General features: G+C 33.7%; 1 protein-coding gene across 3 annotated transcripts in view; it reads left to right on the top strand.

Annotated features, from left to right (window-relative positions):
* LOC123566274 (uncharacterized) overlaps positions 1-23,737 on the top strand; it is a 42,601-nt gene that overhangs the window by 9,274 nt on the left and 9,590 nt on the right. For 2 of the 3 annotated variants that reach the window (XM_045360219.2, XM_053550065.1), the window contains exon 2: positions 22,987-23,150. In XM_045360219.2, the coding sequence (XP_045216154.2) occupies positions 22,987-23,150 (164 nt within the window). Of the gene's footprint in view, positions 1-3,908; positions 4,189-22,986; positions 23,151-23,737 lie in introns of those variants that run through there. The other variant, XM_053550064.1, reaches the window with a different exon arrangement.

The following is a 23,737-nucleotide window of genomic DNA, read 5'->3' on the forward strand; positions in this document are numbered from 1 at the left end:
CTCATTATTATGATAATCTTGTTTATTTCCGTGACATAAATTGTGACATAATAGGCTTTACATTATGTACAATCAATGCAGTATATGGTTAAGCACGTTTAAATATTTACAACATGAACTTTACAGATGCAAACTGCACGACATGATATGAATTATAACAGTTTTTTTCTTGTTATACAAATAGAAATTGTTGTTTAAAAGGAACCGTGCCTTAATCAATAAACGGCAGCCATGTCTTAATGTCATTAGGTCTTTTATATTATTGTGTTGAATAGGAACATCAATGCGGAATATTCGACAACTGGTCGCTAATTTTAACTCAATCTTTTAATACAGTTAACCAAACTTACGATGTTTTCACAGACCAATTCTGGCATTTTTGTTGATAACATATACACATGGTATATAAAAGTAGATACTCCTTCTGGACATACTGCTTAGAATGTTAAAATTTTGTAAATTTCTTATCTTACACAAAAAGACATCTTTGAGAATTGAAGGCAATAATTAGACTTTGATTTGTTCAAAAGTTTACCACTAGATCACTTACATTCATTTCTATAGGTTAGAAGAGCAAATTTGGAATATTATTATTACCTACCTTTGACTATTTTGGTAGCACAGCCAAGATAGATCGGAAATCAATGAATTCAAAAGCTAGGAACAATTTTAAAACTATATATAGAGACATATGGGAAAATTAGACCCATCGTGAAAATCACTACAAAAGCCGATAATACGTTTGGCCAGGTAAATCTGCTGTCGAGATTGTTCGCTAGTTTTCGGCCTACTCCGTATTTCAGGCCGATGTCTAACCCTTCTTCGCCAATGTACCGTTACATTGATACTTTTGATCATATGGATTTAGGGATATTGTTAAAGACTAATTTACAGTGATTGCAAAGATAGATTAGAAAATAGAAACCTAAATGGCTGTTGGTGGTTTAATCAGAATACCATTTATAACGGTATTCTCAACAAACACATTATTATAAAACCAAAAAATGACTTTCCAAAAGTAATTTCTATCTTTCTTACAATCAGATTGAAACTCGCTTTTATAATACTTTCTTTAATGTTCATGATCATGATATAAAGATTTTAAGTAGTTTTTTATGTAATCAAATAACTGCACATTTATTATTATGCCGTGAGCGGGGTCCAACTAGCTTAGAATTTTATGCCAGCTCGAAGACCGAAATTCAACTTCATATCTTATCGAATTTTGATCCTAAGCTACACCTGAAGATCGAAAAACGTCAAATTGCAAAATAGCTTTTAATTTCGGGCCAGCTCAATGATCGAAATTTATAATATTCCAAAAGCCAAATTTCGATCTCGTATTGAATGAACAGCCTGTTCCAAGATTGATATTGAAAAGAAAAAGTCATATGTCGAGCCATCTCGAAAATCGTACTTCAAATTTTGAAAAGCTGAATTTCAGTATAATACTGAAACTGCGATCTGCTCAAGATTAAAAGATTAAAAATCGTGCAAGATCGGATATATCGAAATCAAGTTTTTATGCCCCCGGCATCTACTGATGCGGGAGGCATATAGTGATTGTCCTGTCCGTCCGTTCGTTCGTCCGTCCGTCCATCCGTACAAGGTTAACCAAATGGGACCGTTTCGTCTGGCATCAATACCCCTTACGAGAATGACTTGATACTAATGCAGATGTAACCTGTGATCATTCCTCATCTTCAGACATCACCTGACCTCAGTTTGACCTTGACCTTGAACTTGACCTCGTTTTGGACTTAGGTTGCTTTGTATCGACAAGGATGCCACCGGGGGCATCAAGCGTTTTTGAACACGGCTCCTTGTTAAAAATCATAATAGATTATTCTCGGTATTATATTTCAAGCATGCTCGAATTTTCAAAGCAATCGAATTTAAAACTGGTATTGAATGTGAAACTATCTTTTAAACAGCCAGCTTCCGGGAAAACCCAGTACTGGTGTCATATGAGAAGTCATGGTCGTAACCCCTTTCTTGGATGCTCGAACCCACGACCCCTGGGTTGAGCGGCCGACACATTATTCACTGGACGACCGCTCCTCTCAATATATTTGAATTTTGGTCATCCTGCTGGATCTATATAATTTCAATTCTGCCTCGAAATTCGACGAATTCTTTTTATTTTAATTTCGATTTCCGAGTCTGTGCGAAATTCAATGTAAGCGAAATTCAACATCATCCTTTAAAAATTTGAATTTTGATTTTCTACTTCTAACTTGCCCAAAATCATGCCGCCTAAAATTTCAACGTTTCTTTTTTAAAGTTTGAACTTCGATCCTCAAGCTGTTTAAAATTGACTATTGGCTGTAAACAAATCATATTATGGAGCGTCCACTAATTTATAAATCTGTACATGTGTGCTGTTTAGCGGGTGAGAAGATATCAGTCTTTACCGTTGAGGAGCTTAAATTCCGTAAGAATTGACGGAAACATACGAGAATGTTCGAGTCTTTCCGATAAGGAAAAAAAACCTATACTCATCTGCAAAATGCTTAAAAAAGACCATTTTCTTCTTCACCTAGAAAACTAAAATTAGTATGAAACAATAGCTAAATGAATACAAATTACTAAGTCGTTTGCAAATGTCTCTAAGCACACATAAGAATCTATTTATTCTTTGTTAAACAGAAGAAATTTCAGCAAATTATCCATATTTTACTATATTTCTAATTGTAGATAGACAGACATAAAGTATACGCAAAAAAGACCATTTTCTTTTAAATTCATTTTTAAAATAAAATATTCATAAGAAAGACAATGCATTGAATATTAACACATCGTTTGCAAAGCTAAAATACCTATAATACTTTTTCCATGAATTTAAATAAAGTAAAGGGCTCCTTCTTTGCGCTATTATAAAATATTTTCACTCGTGTGAAAAATCGATGGGCCTAATTTTCCCATATAATATATCATTTTCTTCTTAACACTCTTTTTTTTTAACATAAGTTTGTTATCGAAACCTGAATTCACTGAAATGTTTCACCATTGATTGTTCAAACCGCTGCTTTCTTTTAATGTTATGCATTTTGCAGATGATATTTTGTTTATTTTGGGTTTAACGCCGTATTTCAACAGTATTTTGCAGATGAGATGTTTCAATTCCCAACGTGTTATTGGAGTGTATTGGTGTTAAATATCCGTTCTTCCTTCTATAATCTGTCTCACCACTGTCTTGCCATGTCATTGTCTTTGATCATTGATATATACCAGGTATGTCTATTGTTGTAAGGAGGGTGAATTTAAAGTCTTTGTGTCTATACAAATGTTTCAGTTTGCGAGAACTTCCCTTAATTTATTTTATCTCGATGTTTGAACATTACAAAATTTCAATTTCATTCGTTCAAACGTGTCCTCGGGTCAATTTCTTTCTTCTATATCATCATGGACTTTTGTTGTTACAGGCTAGCGACGTAGGGTCAAAATACTCCTGTTAAACTTTAAGATGTAGCAAATATTGTGTACATATTATGTGAATGTTAATTTCTTTAAAAAAAATCTAGGTTATTATTCAGTAGCGGCCAATCAGTTATAGATCAAAGGACACACATGTGAGGAAATAGCCTCAGATAACTTTTACTGAACGAAGCGGTAATCAATAAATAATAGTCTAAAACAGCAAACTGATGATGTTTTTCTGCTCCGTGGATCCAAAATTAATTACTTTATGTTATCGACTTTACATCAGTATTATATATGTATAACATGGTACGTATGAACGTATGAACTCTTAGCAACTTATTGATTGAGCTGTGCATTTTGATTGGTTGATTTGATTAAGTTCTGCATTATGATTGGCTGTTTCCTCTCTATGATCACTTGTTGCCGTTGCGCCCTCAGCAACTTGCTTTTATTGTATCGGACATTCTTTCTATTGCATTTTTTGTTTTGTTTTCCTAACTTTTAACGCGGCTGTAGTTGAAAAGTTCTCTCTAGTTTTTGGAGTTTAAATGTGCCACGTAACTGACAGCATTTTTTATTGTCTTAGAATATATGTTGGATTAATTGCTGTATATGAAATGCATTACGTCGGTTAATTAGTTGTAAGGACAGATCGTGTAATAGTTTTTTTTTTTGCATAAATAATGTGACAGTAACTTTGTGATTAATCGAATTGAATGGTATGTGATGTTACAACGCTTTCAAATTTCAAAATGGTCCAAATTGGTAAGTAGTAAGTCACACAGATGAATTTATTGATCTTATCATTCTCGTTATGGTTTATGTATATTTTGCAAATGAAAATATAAGTTTTAAATTAATAATTACAATCATTTAACTAAAACAGGTACTTGTTCGTACTTCAGAGTTTCAAAGTTTATTTAAGATACTCTCAGTTTGCATATTTACAAATACATGAGGCAAAAACATTCACAATTAGTACATTATGTATAATCACGCTATGAAATGAGGCCAACTTAATCGCGTATCATTACTTCTAATGGAACTGTGTGGCGTCCCTGGCCTATTGGTTAAGGTTGCTGACTTCGAATCACTTGCCCCTCGTCGATTTGGGTTCAAACCTCACACGGGGCGTTGAATTCTTCATGTAAAGAAGCCATCAATCTGGTTTACGGAAGGTCGGTGGTTCTACCTAGGTGTCCATCCGCGGTGAAAAAATGTACGGAGTTGCACCTGGTGTCTTCCTCCAACATCAAAGCTGGAAAGTTTCCGTATGACCTGTAATTGTGTCGGTGCGACATTAAACCCAACAAAAACATTTAACAAATCTAATGGAATTGTAGATGTTTATTGATCACATACATTCATATTTAAAATGCTAATCTCTAATTGAAAGTTCATATATTAAACATGAGATTAAACATCTGCGCGTTCAGTTAAAAAAGAACAATGACTTGTGATCTTTTCACGCAAAGTCGGATATAGTTTGCATGCATTTTGCATAGCATACATTTCTCAGCACACTTTTAATTTATTCTGATATTTAAGGTTTCAATCGTTTGTCGTTAACGGCTTCACTTAACAATTCCTCATATCTCTTTTACAAGGTTTTTATAGTTTGTAATTTTATTGCATGTATATGTATTGTCATGTATCGTAGAAGGTGAATTTGTAATCAGGTTACATCGTGTTTTTATTTGACATGCAGTAACTAAAAACAATGCTTATATCTTGCAGTTTGATATTCTAGACTACTCATATGCCTATATTGACTATCCCACTCCGGCACAGTTCAGGCCATCCATCTATTGATAGTGAGGGGGGAAAAAGATCCCAGTTGTGGTTCTACCCAGTTTCCCTTCAGGCATGGACGGGCACCTGGGTAGAACCACCGGCCATTTGTAAGCAGCCTGGAGGGCTTCCTCACATGAAGAATTGTACACTCCAAGCAAGGTTTCGAACCCATGTCGATGCGGGGTAAGTGTATCAAAGCCATCGACCTTAACCACTCAGTCATTGAGGTCCCTGGCTTATGAAACACTCCTCGGATACCAGCAATGACTTACTAGATCTAGTCTGGTAAAAGAAACATATATTGACAGTATGCTCCGAAAGGAACTCATTTGAAAATTAAAACAGACGCCCACACCCTACATAAAGCAGATATCTATTCAAAGTGATTTTTCAGCTCGGCATAATTAAGCCTGAAGGAATCCAAAGTTGGCGTCTTGTTGTAATCAAGGCCGCAATTATCCATAGACTGGATCTGTTTTACCATAATACATGTATAATGAGCTGGAAAGCTCTTCTGAATTGTCATTTTCGATATCACGCAGTCTGTCATTAAATTTCTATAAACAATTTTCTTGTCAGGAAAATGAGCGTAAGTCTTCTTTATGGGAATCGCTTTCGTTATTATATCCGGTATTCGTAAACTTTTCTCTGTGCTTCGTGACATCCTTGGACCCCTAATAGTAATGTTTTAAAAATGGCATTTGCTTGGTATATTCTTAAAGTTGACCATGTTGCAAATTTTAAACAACTTTTACCGTGCCGTTTTTTGTAAATTTTGTATAATTTATGGAATTTCCTCAAGCTCAAATAGAGACAAATTTCAATGTGATGGCCACTATCTAAAATGTTTGCAGAGAATTCATTACCGCATTAATTTTGATGAAAGAAACCTCAAACTATTGTTAAACAATTATAAAACACAAAATAAAACTGTAAATATCATTTTTTTTCTTAGTTGCCTCAAGTAAACAAATTTAATGACACAGAATTCTAACTCCAACATTGAAAAATTAAAGTCGGATCCTGTAGGTCTGTTTTGAATTTTGCTCACTTCTTTCAAAAATAACCTTGGGTTATAAGTAAAACCTACTTGCATTTCTTCCACAATATGTAAGCTAAAGAATGAAGGCAAGGTACTAGAGAACTTTTACCGTATGTAACTCAGTATTTTTAAAGATGTCTAACTGTACCCCTCCTGATTCAGAGGTAAATTCACTTTGAACAGCAAGAAATCGCCTATAAAATGAAAATGTTCAAATTTTGTACAAAACATCCATAATAAATCTTGAAAGAAGTAAAAACTTACTAGAAAAAAAGGAAAATATGGAAAAAAAAATTTGGGTCCCAGTGGGGCTTTAACCTATGCACCCCTGAAAATTGCAGTCAAAGTAGGTTTATGGAAAGACTTGAATATTCTTCAAAAAGGAGGTACTCTATTACGGATCCAATACCTTAAGTCATTAGAGTTCACTTGGCGTCATTTGAACACTGGACATTTGAAAGAGTTCACTTGGCGTCATTTGAACACTGGACATTTGAAAGAGTTCACTTGGCGTCATTTGAACACTGGACATTTGAAAGAGTTCACTTGGCTTCGTTTGGACACTGGACATTTGGAAGAGTTCACTTGGCTTCATTTGAATACTGGACATTTGGAAGAGTCCACTTGGCGTCATTTGAATACTGGACATTTGGAAGAGTTCACTTGGCGTCATTTGAACACTGGACATTCACATTTTGATTGCACTCGCTTGAAATTAATCTTACGTCATAATCATTCGGTTTTTAGAACAGATTATTGTAATACTATATTACCATATTACCATTGCCAATACTATATTACCATTGCCGAATACACAATCTCATAAAATCCATTTTGGCAATCATTAAGACCATGTTTTAATAAATTGCACAGAATCGTTTTTCATGATAAATTAATTATGAAATAAATTACCTGTACCGACTGACTTGTTTTCCCAACTCGGATGAAATTAATAATTTTCATATCTCGAAAATCTGGAGTTTTTTTTCAGACGATCGGTTTATCACTCAAGATATTTCTAACATTCAAAACGAATCAAAACTTTATGCCTTATTCAAAGTTTTTTTTTAATGCTGGTGTAGTTAATAAAATAAAAATATATCTTAATGCACATGAAATTTCTTTCACACAATGCAGACGGTTCTTTGTTAATTGCCAGTTGAATTTTAGCCTGCTCAGTAATTTAAACGAAAGTACCAGTTTCCTTTTCAAATTATAGTGTTAAAACTTAATCATCGTTATAACCACGTACGTACGCATCAACATGCTATTTTTATCGGGGTTTTGTTTTTCAGATTTAATATACTGTACTCCTATGAATAATTTTAGCGATGTGCTAAAGTAATAGACAGATTTGAAAAATTAAACCACGAAAATATTTTACCTTTGACAATAACCTTTTTAATCTAATGATGTCCCATTTTGACGAGACGTTTTCTAAAGTCTTCTTGTCTTTTTGTCGGTTGTACCCTCTGGATTTATATAAGTTATTGCATATTCATGTATCAGATATAAAATTTTAATTGCATTTTGACCCAAGAAAGATCATTAAAGAAGCCTCGCCTAAGCAGCATAAAACATATTAGAAGATGTAATATTTTATATATGGGCCGTTCCTTGAGAAAACCTGTATTAGTGACATGATATAACTATTGCACAATTAGTAGTTTAAAATACTGGAAAAGTCATTGTTTTTCTTATGTTCACGCAGAAACTAGAACCGAGTATTTTGCGGTACAGTTATCTAAGGAAAATCAAATTCTACCATATTTAACAAATAAATGTTATTTGTGTTGTCATGGCAACGGAAATTCCAAAACACCCATGTATCAATCATGTATCATGAAAATATATATATAGATGTGTGTAGATAAAAGGCCCGCGGTGAGACCAAATATATACGGTTAAGTTAATTTGCAGTAAAGCCGTTCCAAAAGGTAAAACCTTGTTCTTCATGAATATTTTCTTGTCTCAATTTTTATTTTTTGTCACTAATACAGGTTTCCTCATGGAAGAGCCCATATACTGAATTCGATTATTATCCTGTAAAAACGATATGAAAACAAACTTAAATATCAATGAGGCATTAGAGGAAGTTAACCATCAGTTCTAGCCAGCAATCAATACTTACACACTGATGAGAATTCAAAATGTCTTAAGAAACTCCCATTGTGATCATTCCATCGGCATTTATATAGTGTTCTTTTATTTAGTTTGAGAATAAAAATGAATACAATGCCAACATAAGGCATGAAATTCGCAAGTAATGTTTCACTGACGAAAATAGAAGAGAAACGAAAAATTCTTATAACTTCAGATAGCTGCAACGTCTTTATATAAAGGTAATACCTTGGAACGTCCAGATCAGAACAATATATAACACTTTCTCAGTTATAAGAAGGCCTTGTAAATTAATGAGTATAATTTCACACTTTGCAGTAGCAAACCAGAATAGGAGAGCTACTTTAAAAATACCTTAACTGATAGAAAGTGCCAAATTGTTCTATCGTCGTGTATGGTATGCCGGATTTATAAGAAGATTTTTATTCCAGTTTTGCACTAAGATACTCTACTTTGATTGCGTCGGTTATTGACTGTCTCCTTAACCTCAGCTGTCTTTCAGTTTAACATGTGATTAGTCAAGGAATGGTGTAGACTGATGTAATTACGCTAAAAAGACTTCTTGTAACTCTGGGGGATAAAAATGAGATTTAGTGTTAACCCGTTTGAGCTCCTCAGTGGCGAGTTTGCCACTGACCGTTATACGAGGCGGTGCCCAACTCTGATTCTCAATGTATTTGCTTTGTCCTTGTTACCTGTGTCTGTGTTTATGCATGTCTTTGCGCATGCTTGCAAACGGGAATATGTTGTTCTATTTTGGGAGGCTGAATTCTGCGAATATGGCTATTCCTAATGGATCATTTTTCTTGCTTTTTTACAAATACATACCTGTCTGGAATAAAGTTTTCCTTCATTCACTAACGCATGTATGAATTGTATACACGGGCCTCCGTGACCGAGTGGTTAAGGTCGCCGACTTTGAATCACTTGACCATTCGTCGATGTTGGTTCGAGCTTTGCTCCAGACGTTGAATTCCCCATGTGAGGAAGCCGTGTCTAGCTGGTTTCTTAAGGAAGTCGATGGTTTTACCCCGCCCGGCATGAAATAATGCACGGAGGGGCAACTTGGGTCTTTCTCCACCATCAAAAGCTGGAAAGTCGTCATATGAGATATAATTGTGTCAGTGTGACGTTAATGCACCCCCCCCACCCCACACACAACACACAAAGATTGTGACACACGTTATGATCTTAATTAAAGAATCGCTCTTGTAGTTATAATGTTCAGATATATACCAAATTTACTTTTCAGCGTTATTTGATAATTTTAGATGATCATTTTAATTACTGATATAACTTCTTTTTTTCTTTTTAATGTTTGAATAGATTTGCTGCGCTTCTTATATATGTTATAGTTTGAACTTAAGTGACAAGCAACATGTACAGCTAGATGACATTAACTTTGATAAGAAGTTGTTTGTTATTTCAAAATAAGTATCTGAAGATAATAAATTATATTTATTTAAAGGCAACAGTTTTCTGCTGTAAATTACAAAATAATCATAAAATTGTATACAATAGTTTCACAATAAATAACATACTTGACATTTCAAAGATAATGAAATTTTAAACAGCAGCACCTGGGGTCCAGGCTACAATATTTATCCACTGTTGGAGACTTTAAAGGATATGTAACATCTAATTACATCCATAAATGAGCCGCAACATGAGAAAACCAACATAGTGCTTTTGCGACCAGCATGGATCCAGACCAGCCTGCGCATCCGCGCAGTCTGGTCAGATCCATGCTGTTCGCTAACGGTTTCTCTAATTGCAATAGGCTTTGAAAGTGACCAGCATGAATCCTGACCAGACTGCGCGGATGCGCAGGTTGGTCTGGATCCATGCTGGTCGCAAACGCACTATATTGGTTTTCTCATGGTGCGGCTCAAATACTTCGAAACACGTTCTTGCACTCCTTTACTTTTAAGCATGATTATAAGTGAAAAAACATGTTCGAAATTTCAGGAAATGACAGATCATAATTTTGGGTGATCATTTTAATGTTGAGGACGTCACATTAAACCCTTCGGATTGTTCATATTCTAAATACCTAAGTTGCAGAATGTTTAAAAACTCATAACTTTATTGGTTGATTAAAAAAAATATTCCTTCACTGTATTGAACCGTCTAAGGGAATCTTACCTAGAAGGTTAAACTCTCTGTCATACTAACTCCATTTATATTCAGTCCTTATATGATATACGGAACATTTATGCATTTTCCATCATAATGCGTAATATTACCAAAGTCAGAAATTCATTGCTAACCACATTAATTATATTTGTTCTAGAATAAATACATTTATCACACCATACGGCTATTGTTTTTTCATTTCATTAGTACACAAGTGTCTGGGTCTTTCATAAATATTGTGTTTGCAATTCTGCTTAATTGACAGTTTTCGCTACAAGTCTGTCAGTATCTCCGATAAACAACATAACTTATTTACGATTCTCAGTGTCTTCAAGAAGTAGGCGGACTTTTCTGTAGAAATTAGAATAATAGAGGCTTTTATAACATTTTCCTAGATATTATTCGTTCTTACACTCGAATGCACATAATTATGATATTCATGTTTCAGTCGCTGTTTAAATGTGACAAGAGCTTTTCATCCTTATGAGGTAAACTAAATATCTAAACAATAAACGGTCATAAAATATCATCATCGTCATCAACATCGTCAACGTCTTCCTTTTAATCATCATCTTCAATATCAAAATAACCAGTGTCAGTATAGTAGGTTATTTTTTATTGTTGTTTATCTCGTCGTTATTATTATCGGCATCATTAACATGCGAATGATTATCATCAACAACAAAAGAGGGGCTAAAAGAGATACTAAATACATGACATCAAAATGTTCACCTTATCATTAGAAACACGTTTGAAACCTGTCGAAACTGGGTGATATTGTCACCACGATTGTGCAAATTTCCTCCATACCAATTTAACAATAACAAAATAAAGAATGATAATAACATAGTTTTTACTAAGGATAATACCTGCAACACATATTTGATTAAAACTATCGCGGACCGATCTTTGTAAATGAAGAATATTTGACATGCCATATAAAAATGCCTGAAATACTGGCGTTGATAGTTGCAAATTCAATCTAATCATTCAAAATGTGATCCTTGTATTGACGGACTATTCTTCTATAGAAATGACTTTTTGTTCATTCCAAGGAGATTTTTTTTTATTTTCAGAACAAAATCTCGGTTATATCCTAACACAAAGTTCTTGCCATCTAAAACTCTTACTCAGCTATTGTTAATACAAAAGAAATTCTTGTTGGAGCCAGATATCTGTATTAGAGATGGTGAAGCCTTATTCCGTCTTGTTTATGGTGTTCCTACGCTATAGGCGAATGAACAAACATCGTATTACATTTTTACTGCAGACGACACCATGCTTATTTCCTTCAAGTCGTCTGCAGCCAATTCAGTCGCATGTCGTTTCAGTCTGGCTTCCAAACTGACCAAGTACCATTAATAGTTGAAATAGTGATCGTTCAGTTGCTAATTTAGATCTGGTGACTCTTTCTTAAAATGTTATTAAACTAAATATATTTCAGACTTATAACTTAAATGAACGATTTAATACGGACCTTATTGCACTGCAAAGTATACATTCATAACCGCAGAACGTTTTACATTCTCTAGTATCATTTATTTTTATTATTCTTATTTTTAAAAGTTTTTATTGACCCGCTATGTAAAATGAAGCAGCATAAAACACATAGGAATTATTGATTGATTGATTGATTGATTGATTGATAATGCAACCTGTTGCATAAATATACAATTATAGCATATATTAACAAAAGGCTTATGATGCACCTGCATAAAATTACAGTTGTTTTCTTATAAGAATATATGCTAAAACGTCTTGGTCATTTTACTCGTTAATTTATCTATAAAAACCTAATTATTTCTGGACACTAAACCATAATTATGTTCCAAGTTCTAGTTCACAATCAATATCTACTAGTAATGTGTATGAGACATTGTGTAAGAATTCACTCATGTCCTAGCATATAGTTGTTCCGTTCAGCATGAGAAGCTATAACGTTACATCTATAGTTCTTCTATATTTTGAAAACTTGAGATTGATTTTATATTGTAATGAACAGTAGCAAATTCTAAACTGATGGCGAAGTTCTCATTAGTTTAATTAATTTGAATTGTTTATCCGCTTTGGTAGGCTGTGTTATCAATCAGCCCTTTAATCGACTTAATTTGGGATAGGTATTTAAAGTTTTTGACATGAATTTTGCGACTGTAAAGTAAGGTTTAACTCTTACCCTGCTAAATTTCTATAATGAACTTGTCCATCTCTCAATTTGGACAGTACCATTAACTGTTAAAAGGGGTGCTTACCAAAAAGATACTGACTGAATGGCGAACAGTGCAGATCATGATCATACTGCACGGATGTGCAGGCTGAACATGATCAGAAAGAATCAATCGTGTCCAGCATGATGAGGGTTTAATATCATGATGTGTGCAAAATTAACATTATTAAATACAAATTTTTACTTTTAGTTCACTTTGACAGAATCTTACCGATTTGGGCTATTGCCTACAGATATATAGGGATAGGGGCGATCATTACCACTTGTAGTTATCAGGTATTTCTTGTTCAAAGTATTGACTAACTACAGCTTCACAATAAGTATAAAATTCTAGAAAATTTTGAATCGTCAGTTTAAAATTAAAAAAAAAAAACACTGGATTTTCTTACATCAGCCGCTTGGTTCTAGGCTACAGTATAATAGGGTTATTATAACAGTAGCTTGATCTGGGATGCAGTATTCGGCTCGAGTGGATTTTGCTAGATCGGATCTCACGAGGCGCGCAAGCGCCGAGTGTGATCCGACCGTGCAAAAATCCACGAGAGCCGAATACAAAGTCCCAGATCTAGCTACTGTTATAATGACCCTTTTATTATATACCTTTACCATTTTGATTCTTGTTTTGTTCTTGAACAAAATCTTCAATGTTTATCGATATTAAATGGAACTTAGTGAAATTTTTATGTGCGCTATTTATAGAAATGTGTCGGGTCATGCATAATAATGAAAATAGTCCGGCATCATACAATACGGAAGGTACAATACGGAATTTAAAAGGTACAATACGGAATTTCTGTCTGTCTGTTCATATTTAATTGTAAAATACAAGCCGATTTTTTACAGAATTTATATAGATATATAATAAATACCCCCACTCTTACACACGCGCACGCACAAACGTGCACACACACATGCAGAATTTTAATGGAATGGAATACCTTTTCCTGAATATAAAATGTAAGTTATTTAAAATTAGTCTTCAAATCATGAAAAATGATGAAGTGATAGTGATAATCAAACTTTTGAATAACTTTTACTTTTTTTCTTTTGTTTTTGTTATTGAACCATTGATTGCGGATCTTCTCATACCCAACTTTTTTCTTCTTAGGCGTGTTATCAAGCCATCCGCAGCGGGGTGCGAGAACAGCCACCGCAGAGACTTTCCGATATCAGACAGACCTGAGATTTACATTGAAATATAGAAGGATTAAATTTTGTTTCGACCATTCTTATTTCCTGTTCTGATATTTAAATTTATCACTGTTCCTACCATAAAATTCATTTTCTTATCTTTCCAGTGGTGTATTTTTTATTAATGTAACACTATTTCGTCTTGCTTCCAATTTCATTTGAAACCAACCATAGTATTTCTCTATATAACTTATATAAAATGCAAGCAAAACACGTTTTTCGCTTACTTTAAAGGACATTTAATACTGTTTCTCCTCTGAAACAATTTTTATCATTGTTATGACGTGAAAGTATAACAAACAAAGAAAATGATGATACAAAAATATTTAAAGTAATTCAATAGCATCTTGCTTCCATTTGCATTTAAAAACGGCTAAAATTGCACTTTAGCCACTCTGCCCAAAATGTCCGAGTTATGTTCGGTTAGCTGATAAGATTCTCGGTCTTGCTTGAAGTATTCCGTAGTAGAGGCAAAGATATTAGAACTATTATAGCTGGAATACCATTGTAAAGCTTAAGTTTTTTGGCTGATTGTTTTAAAAATAAAAGATAAAATATTGCCTTTATCCGATTTTTCGTTACATATCGTTTAATTTATGTTAAAAAGAAAATGGTGTCAAAAATTACTATGTATTTCGGTAAAAGTCAGTCATGTGTCATTGTTACAGTCTAAAAATGTAAATTGTCTCAACCACGTATCATTGAAATATTCGATCTCAGAATATAACAGATTTAAAATGCCACAAATTACAGTTTATAGTTTTGTAAATTGTACATCCACGCTTCACTGTGACTGACAATATATCGGTTGCATTTTTGTAAAAGTAAATTAGTGCGTGCGAAATAAAAATAGTATTTTTATGTATTACCAGGTTGCTATATGATATAATGGACTAACACATACATTTAGCACTACGGGAAGTATTCTATTGATTCGAGTGGTTAATTGTAATTATCATACAGTCGAACAAATAGTTGTCAAAACTATTCTAAGTTTAAATGTGAACAGTGGCTTGACTTGATATATCTTTTAACTTGATATCTTTTTATTTAAAATAGATTTTAATATTACAGTAATTTTGATTTAAAAGTAAAATATCATATAGCATGTTGGCTGTTTGCTAATTATATATAAGGGTGTAATGTGTTTCTGATTAATAGCAAAGTGTTAAGTATAGTAGCTGTCAGCATGACAATATGATAAAACTTATGTTAACACAGCAGGTATCCGCGCCTGTATAAGGGTCAGCTATAAAAAGAAAAACTTCATGATGAAAAGAAATGAAAGGAAATGAACTGGATATTTAATTAAATCATCATCTATCCTAAAAATATATCCTAAAACGTTGACTTTTTCGGAAATTATTGAATACTTTTGATCACAGAATTGCGAGTTCACACAACTGCATGCAGTGTGTGCTATCCATACGGATATATACAACCAGATGTTCTGTTGCGCAACATATCATACTTGATTAACTAAGCAAATGCAAATGCGATAGTGGTCTGATAAACCTAAAATTTTAGTACTTAAAATTATGTGACCGGTGTCTAAAATTTTTATTTCTTTCTGTACTGCTACATATTGTAAATACATGAGTTTTAATTGCTGCAAGTTAAAGATTCCACAATACCAGTTAGTCCATTTCATAGCCTGTACTCAAAAATGAACTTTCATTTAATAAAATCGAAAGAAAGCCTTGAAGCAAATGTTATTTTAACACTAACTGTTACAAATCGAGTTTTAAAAGCTTTTGATGAATCAAAATTTTCTTATCCGGATACCTTTACAATTTAAATGTTTTTAATTAAAATTTCAATCACATATCACTGATGAAATGATATTTTTATCATTACAATTCATATGATCATAATTACATCATAGCTATCTTTTCTTAAGGTTGGTTATTATTTGAGGTGATCATGAAAATATTTTATCCTGTAAAATTCTTGCATTAATTATACGGACTCCCATTTCGTCTTTCCTTTTCTTTTATAGATGATAATAACACTGTTTATTTGTGAAAAGTAGCCAGGGTTCCAGTCGGTTGATTTTTCATGTGTTTCTGTTCTACTGTTAGAAACTAAACGGGCCAGTAACAGCAACTTTCTCATACACACAAGATAGCGCGTATGTTATGACAAAGCAAAAAATAGCACCGACTGAATCTCAGGCTCGGTGATAAGATACGTTATGTTACCAAACGGGTAGATAAGGGAAGAAACTCGCATATCTAATTCTTCTTATCAACGGTAAATACAGGGTACTGTCCCTTGATGAAAGAAGACTTTAGTTTGACATGACAGAAACCAGTTACATAATGATTGCTGTCTCTCTCCTCATATGAAGCCATTAATTACATCTTACTTCTATTATTTGCATTTCATCTATACATTAGTATCTGGAGTTCACGTCAATAATTTAGCGCGGAACAACGACAGTGGCTGCAAGGCAAAATTGCTTAGTAGGCATTTTTTTCCCGCAAAAAGATTGTCATTAATACCGATAATCAATATAACCTTTTCACTGTTCTCACTCACTTCAAGATGGCTGAAAAAAAAACAGAGTAAAGTCAGATGATTATAGACTATTTGATCATATGTCGTTCATTATTAATTATTTCGCTAAAAAGGTGTCTACTTCATCATTGAGGAAATAATGTATCAAATAAACTATACATCTGAACAGTGCATGAAACTCATAAAAGATCAAAGTCATCAATATCGTCGGTATAATCATTAACAGCAGTAACATCAGCATCAGCATCGTCATTTTCATCATCAAAATCCTCACAAACGTCAATGTCATTTTTGTCATTTTGTCTACTTCATCATCGTCCTTATAATCAGCATCATTGGCGGCATTTCAATCATCATCATCATCATCATCCATCATCAACAACAACAAAAACAATATTCAGATTTAAATGCTCCAATGAATAACTAGCGATATAAGTTACTCCGTATTTTGATACATGCCTCATTAGCCTCATTTGTGTTTTTTTTACCTTTCAGGAGATCATGCCTTTTATAACCTAGAAAACTCGGGAAAATTATCTGTTATCAGCAAATATTTTTATCAGCGTCTTGACCTCAATAAGAAGCCTCTCCTTTTTTTTAGTTACTAGGAAGCAACATAAATATATAGGGCTATAAATGAGATATATCTGTACAACGACAGGAGAACAAACTTAATTATCACGGGACTCCAAACCACAATCGTGACAGTCAATATTTACACAGTGTGAGGAGAATTAAAATGTCTTATCAAACTCCTAATGTGGCCAGTGCATAGAAAAACTGTGCTAAGTTAGACGTTATATGTTATTGTATTGTTTGATAATAATCATGAATTTGAAGCCGACAACAAGACTGAAATCCACAACTAATATTTCACTGAAACGAAAACAAGACTGACGAAGACGAAAGCTGTCAAATATAAGTTTAACGAACGCTTTTGCAAAACTGCCAAAAACTAAGAAAGGGTTGTGGATAGAGCTAAATTGTTCTGGCATCGTGCATGGTATGTCAAATTAACAAAAAGGTTTACCCTTGGTAAGTTGACACTCTTCTCTGACTGCATCTAGAATCGACTGTCTCCTTAGAAAGTTGGCAAGAGCCCCTGTTGTCTCTCAATTAATTGTGATTAGTCAATGTATGACGTAGGTTATTGAAAATACGCCAAAAGGTAACTAGGCTTTTTCTGTCTTGGTTAATACATGTGTACATTTTTAATTAGCTTTTGATTTTCTAACACTACGTATGAGAGTTTTATAAAGATTCACTTGTCATAGAAGTCAGTTATTCCCTTCAGTATGAGAAGCTAACTTACCTCTGCATTTTCTCCGCGTTTTGTAAGTTACAGTTCGGCCTAAGTAAAGTGCAGCACGGACAAGCAAATGCCCCTCAATTAGGTAACATGGACATGGCAGGATTGGCATCAGAAAATCCTGAGATTTCAAGGCTAGTGTCTGTGGATTTATACAGGCGACAGTTATCTCGTGTATATTTCAAAACTCTTGAAATTAAAACGATGAAATTTTGAATAGCACATTGGAAGGAAGTGACCGGTTCCAGACATATTTTGATTGAAACGACTCTTTCAGTCTTTTACTACATTTAGAGTGTTTCAAATAAGTGTGTGAGAAACTAACGAAAAGAAATATGGCAGTATGGGCGATTAAAAAAAAAGAAAAGTTTTTGCAACAATGTTTAAATTTTGAACCTTTTATTCTGCAACCTTACTTTCAATATTTAGAACTTTTTTTCTATTTTGTTGCTGATATATATATATTTATATATTTTTCCAAAAAATGAAACCATTTTATCGCAGAAAGTAAAATTTGAATACTATTGTTTTCATGAAATATCGTTCGTTATAGTTCAGTTTAGTTGATAGATTGAAAATATTTGTATATTTCCCTTTTTCGTGCGTACCAAGTCAAATATTGACTGCTGATCGCATCAACAGGATATCTTCTCACATAAAACCAACAATTAATCAAACCTCAGTTACTGCTATTGTTTTCATGTTCTCAATACACGAATCATTTCGTAAATAATTTAGCACGGAATGTGTATTTCTTGATGACTTTGCAATATTGCTTAATTGGCATTTTCTTTCGCTGGAATACTGTCAATAACTCCGATAAACAACATAACTTATTCACGATTTACACTATCTTCGAGAAGAATTAAGTGGAATTTTATATAGAAATTAGAATTATCGTGACTATTCGGTCATATCTCATTTATTATTTAGTCTTTCTCTCGAAATACAATATATATTTAATGCTTCCATTGTTGTTTTGACAGAATAAACATAAATACACTGTTGTCTTTTCCTTCGTTTGGGAAATCAATATGGTAAGTAACAAGTTAGTGGGATTTTTTTTTCAATGTACTTTAACTTTTACGGTTAAATAACAGGTATTAATCCCATCTGGAGCTTCAAAATGAAAACCACTTACCATTTTGCAATTAATAACAGATACGACTGCAAGATAAACCAATATTACTACAACATTTATTTTTGTAAACATACGATCGTTTCTCTTTTAGGTTGGCTTGAAATTCGGATTTCAAATTTCTATTTTGATCAAACCCTCATTCCATTTGTATACTAGAGCGAAACGGCATTTATCATCATGTGGTAATTTAAGATGGTTACACAACATACCTTTATGGTATTTGATTATACACAGCAAGATTTGAAAGATGGAGAATGAGTTCTTAATGATCAGTTTAGGTATTTCCCCTGCCTGTATGGCTCATACTCTGAAACAACTCACTTAAATCTTGAGCCTGAAAGGTATTATTATGATCGACTTAAGTCACGATTGTTCTAGTGACCTTTCCGTATCGTTATAATTTGGTCAATATCGTGTATATAAAAAATGTTTCATTTCCAACGCAGGCCTTAATTATCTCCGGGTGTCTGGTTTCAAAGTTTGAGGGATGTTCAAAAATACTTTTTGTATATTAAACATTTTATTGAATGGTGGAAGGATTCTTCAGACCTCCGGATAATAGTTAAATGACTGTTAACCGGAACGAGACGTTCAATTAGTGTTTTATTACATGGCATCAGAAATAGATTTCAATGTTTTTCTTTTCAAGTTTTGACTTTAGTTCAGCAAACGTGTGGTGGACTACACACCTGTAAATGGCAAACAAAAACTATTGACCAGCGATTTGTAAAAGAAGTCGTGCAATACATGCTTTAATAGTACACTTAAGGATTATTTTTTATTACTTAGAAAGACTGTCTTTTTTTATTGAAACCGCAAATGCCTGTGTATAAATGCAGCTTTTTGAAAAAGTTTCGTTAATATTTGGAGCCTGTCCCATATTTATTGATAAAGAGAACACTTCTAAACATGTTTTATTTACTTGTAAAACCAGTTAAATTTAGCAAAGCTGGCAAAAAGATTCTGCAATATAATTTTTCCACTGACATTTAATTGCATATATGAATATCCAAATAAATTGTCTAGACCACTGTCATAGCCTAACCCTTACCCTGCTAAATTTCTATAATGGACTGGCCCGTCTTTCAATTTGGACAGTACCACTTATTATTCAAAGGGGTTTTCACTGAAAATTTACTGACTGAATAGCGAACAGTGCAGACCATGATCAGACTGCACGGATGTGCAGGCTGATCTTGGTCTGCACTGGTCGCAAAGGCAGAATCATCTGCCGCCAGCAGGCTAAGGCCTAAATGCAATTGAATCACCCGTGCAAATTATTGATCATGCTCACGTTTCTACTATATACGGAACGTTCGGCTTTCCGGTTTGTATAACGACAGCCACCATCAACAAATTATTTCGCTGACTGAGACTTATAAAGACCTGAACTAAACTTTAAGTTGGGGAACCAATTTTTGCTAATGTTTATTGTCCTTTAACACTGACATTTACATCTAAATGGCAAATATTCTATTAGGTATTACAAATTGGCAGCTGATGGAATGTCTTTTGACAAATTCAGTTAAATTCAGTTCAACATCTCTTTTGGCATTACAAAATGTATATTGAGCCTCAGCAATGTGACATTGTATTTGCCATATATTATATTCTGTGAATTAAATTGAATTGGATTATTTTCACAGTTGTTTTACCGATTTATTCCATTGTTTATTGTCAATGAACATTGGCATTTACATGGTAGTATAATGGCATACATTCTATACTGAGCAATATAAATGGGCAGCTGATGAATGTCTATTGACGAAGAAACAGAAAGTCTTCATTTATGGAATCAATATTGCATACAAGCTACGATCCCAAAGGCCAGCTAGATTATGCTGTGGCGTATTTATAACTTGTTTTTGTGTCAATTCATTTCCACGATTGCAAGAGAACTAGCTAGAATTTCAAATTGCCCGGAACAAACGATAATCTAGGGAAAGCAAAAGTCGAGAAATTTAATTTACATGTTTAGCTAAAACGCAATCTCATTTGAATATTGATGGAATTACTAGTAAGCTTATCGTATTAAAGTGAGGGGTGGGATGTGGTGGGGGGGGGGGGGGGGATTTGTCGTTATGTCAAATAGATCTATACATTATATGTCAAAATTTATGGGGAAGAAATTAGTTTGATCTTACCTGTTAATGAAACTAATTTCTTGTAATTTCACGCCTTTTTATTTCTAAAGAGATGTAAAAGATACTGATATTTTTCACCTGTGGCATTAACAGATATATTTCACTTTAATATTTCTATAATTCATAGAAAACATGTTTCCACCAGAACTCATATCTAACTGTCTGGCATTCCATCTAATTGACATTGCAGGCCAACCCAAGTCACTTCGGGAAATATTTTTGATAAACATTTCCTTCTTACACAGAGCGTTAGCCAGACATTTTTAATACTTCTCTCAAACATTTACTCAAATGCTTGTCCACAGACCAAACGTGGAGGCAACGTGCACACTAGGATCTGGCTGAAGTGTTATGTAAAAGCATATTACTAATAGAATGTCTGGCTGCGGAAACACTCATTTTTTTGTGTCTTCGACAATTCTTTATCTATATTCGTCAAATAAAGAGGAAGTTATAGACAAAAATGTTACCTGAATCGAGCGAATTTCCTCGTCGGTAAGGTACCGAAGAATTACGTGGTTTGGCTGCCCGTTTAACCAGATATGAAATATTTTGGATAAGCACGTGGCGTGTCTTGCCCAGTAGAAATGCCGGAAGCGAGTAGATGGCAAGGTTCATGAATGCGTCTATCAAGCTGAGGGTGTATACATATTGTATCTATAACTGGTCATTGAGCAAGGAATTCCTTTAAAAATACCTGGCATGGGTTCAGTTGTGAGCTGGTTCACTAGCTATGTATTATTAACTTCATTTAGACAAACTCTGAGGCTAAGTGGATTATTACACAAAATAACATATTTTAATAGGTATATCTCCAATGATTCTAGAGAAAATCATGACGTCTGTTATATGTAAACGTTAATTTACATGTACAAATTAAAAAAAAAGAAATATTTCTAAGCTGTTTACAGAATAATGCTTTTCTCGATTACATCATTTTCAAATCAGTATGTCGGGAAGAGGAGATGACCAAGGTTCCTAACTAAAGCTTATCACATGTTTGACGTCGCGGGAGTGTAATAAAGCCATTAAATAAAAATGATAATACACTAGTGTAATAAAGCTTTGACGTCGACGTCGTTTATAGTATAGGAGACATTGGTCAAATTGTCTTGTTTATATAGTAAAAGGAAGTAGAATTTTTGATGTTTCGACAGGGAAGGCTATCATGTGATAAAATAATATTACATTTGTGACTTTCCACATTGATTTTATTAAACTCGTTGAATAAAATTGATAAAATGCTCGGCAGAGCCTCGCATTTTATTATTTTATTCAACTCGTTTAATCAATTCAATATGAAAAGACACTCATGTAATATCCTCTATATACATGATAACGCAGTCATGCATCTGACAGTTCTGAAATTGTTTTCTTTGATTTTCTTATATTTCTAAATATTTTCCCCATGCTTTGACACATATAAATGGGGAGCAGAGATCGTTCTCTTTCCAGCAATAGCTTTCTCAACATATTTTACCCTGTGAAATTCTGTGGGTTATAACATTTAAAAAAAAACGTCTATTTTTTGACAAAATTCATTACAAAAATGTCGCACTTTCCAGGGCATTAAATAATTTGATCTTTACATATTTCTCTTTTCGAAGTGCTGACCATTACAGTAATTATGCATGATTTTTTTCGTGCCTAGAGGTAAAAAGTGCATGGTTTGCATGAAATACTATGTACGTAGCCATCTAAGCCTACAATAACGTTTCAGGGTAGTTGTCTCCATTTTTCCCAAATATTTTACCCAGGGTCATTATTTTCAGCTCAAATAAACTGGTTTTTTTTTTTTCAAAAACGATATCTTACACATTTTTTCAGACTGTGTACTTTGATGCAGTTACCTACACATATATCTAAAATAGATAGTGCCTACTTGAAGTTTGTATTTTTTTTAGTTCTGATGCCTATATAATAATTAATTTACTTTTGCAGGCGTTCCCGGCATCATCAACAATGCCTATAAGATGTCCAGCTTCAGTTTTCCTAAACTGGCCGTACCAACAGACACCGCATCACGCAAAATCCTGCATGCCTGCAACCGTCTAGCGACCCAACTCTCGCCTGTCCAACCCAGACATGATAACAAATATGGCACGGTAAGTAAATAAGTCTTTTTTTCTGACAAGAGTTTGTGTACATTTTTTTCAAAAATGCGTTTATCCGGACAAATAGTGCCTGTAGAACTTCTTTTGAATCCCTTCCCGTCACAAATACCACTACCTTAAAATAAGACAAGGCACTAGTCTGGTTACTGGTTCATATGTGTGATATAATCAATACAAGGCATATGCAGTGGAAATGTCATTTATTTTATATGACGAAAATATAGAAAATATACACCGGACATATGTCTGCATATAAACAACACACATAGGTGGGGTCCAAACCGCCACCGCAATGTAAAAGTATAAAAATGTTATCAAAAATCAAGTAAATAATAAGACTAGACCAACTGTGAACTCATATTATACTACCATCAAGTAAATAAAAGGCTAGACTAAAAGTAAGCTCTTAAGGCGTGGCATGTTAGCCTACGATCGAGCAAAATATAAAACAAGACTAAGACACAATAATCTTAACATTTTGCCAATTTTAAGGTGGTGGCTGGGGAGGGGACAAATAGTGCCTGTAAAACTTTTTTTTGGGGAAGTTCAAAACGATTCCCGCGAAGTATAGCTATCCA

The sequence above is a fragment of the Mercenaria mercenaria genome, chromosome 8 (genome assembly GCF_021730395.1).
Source record: "Mercenaria mercenaria strain notata chromosome 8, MADL_Memer_1, whole genome shotgun sequence".
Classification (NCBI taxonomy): Eukaryota; Metazoa; Mollusca; class Bivalvia; order Venerida; family Veneridae; genus Mercenaria; species Mercenaria mercenaria.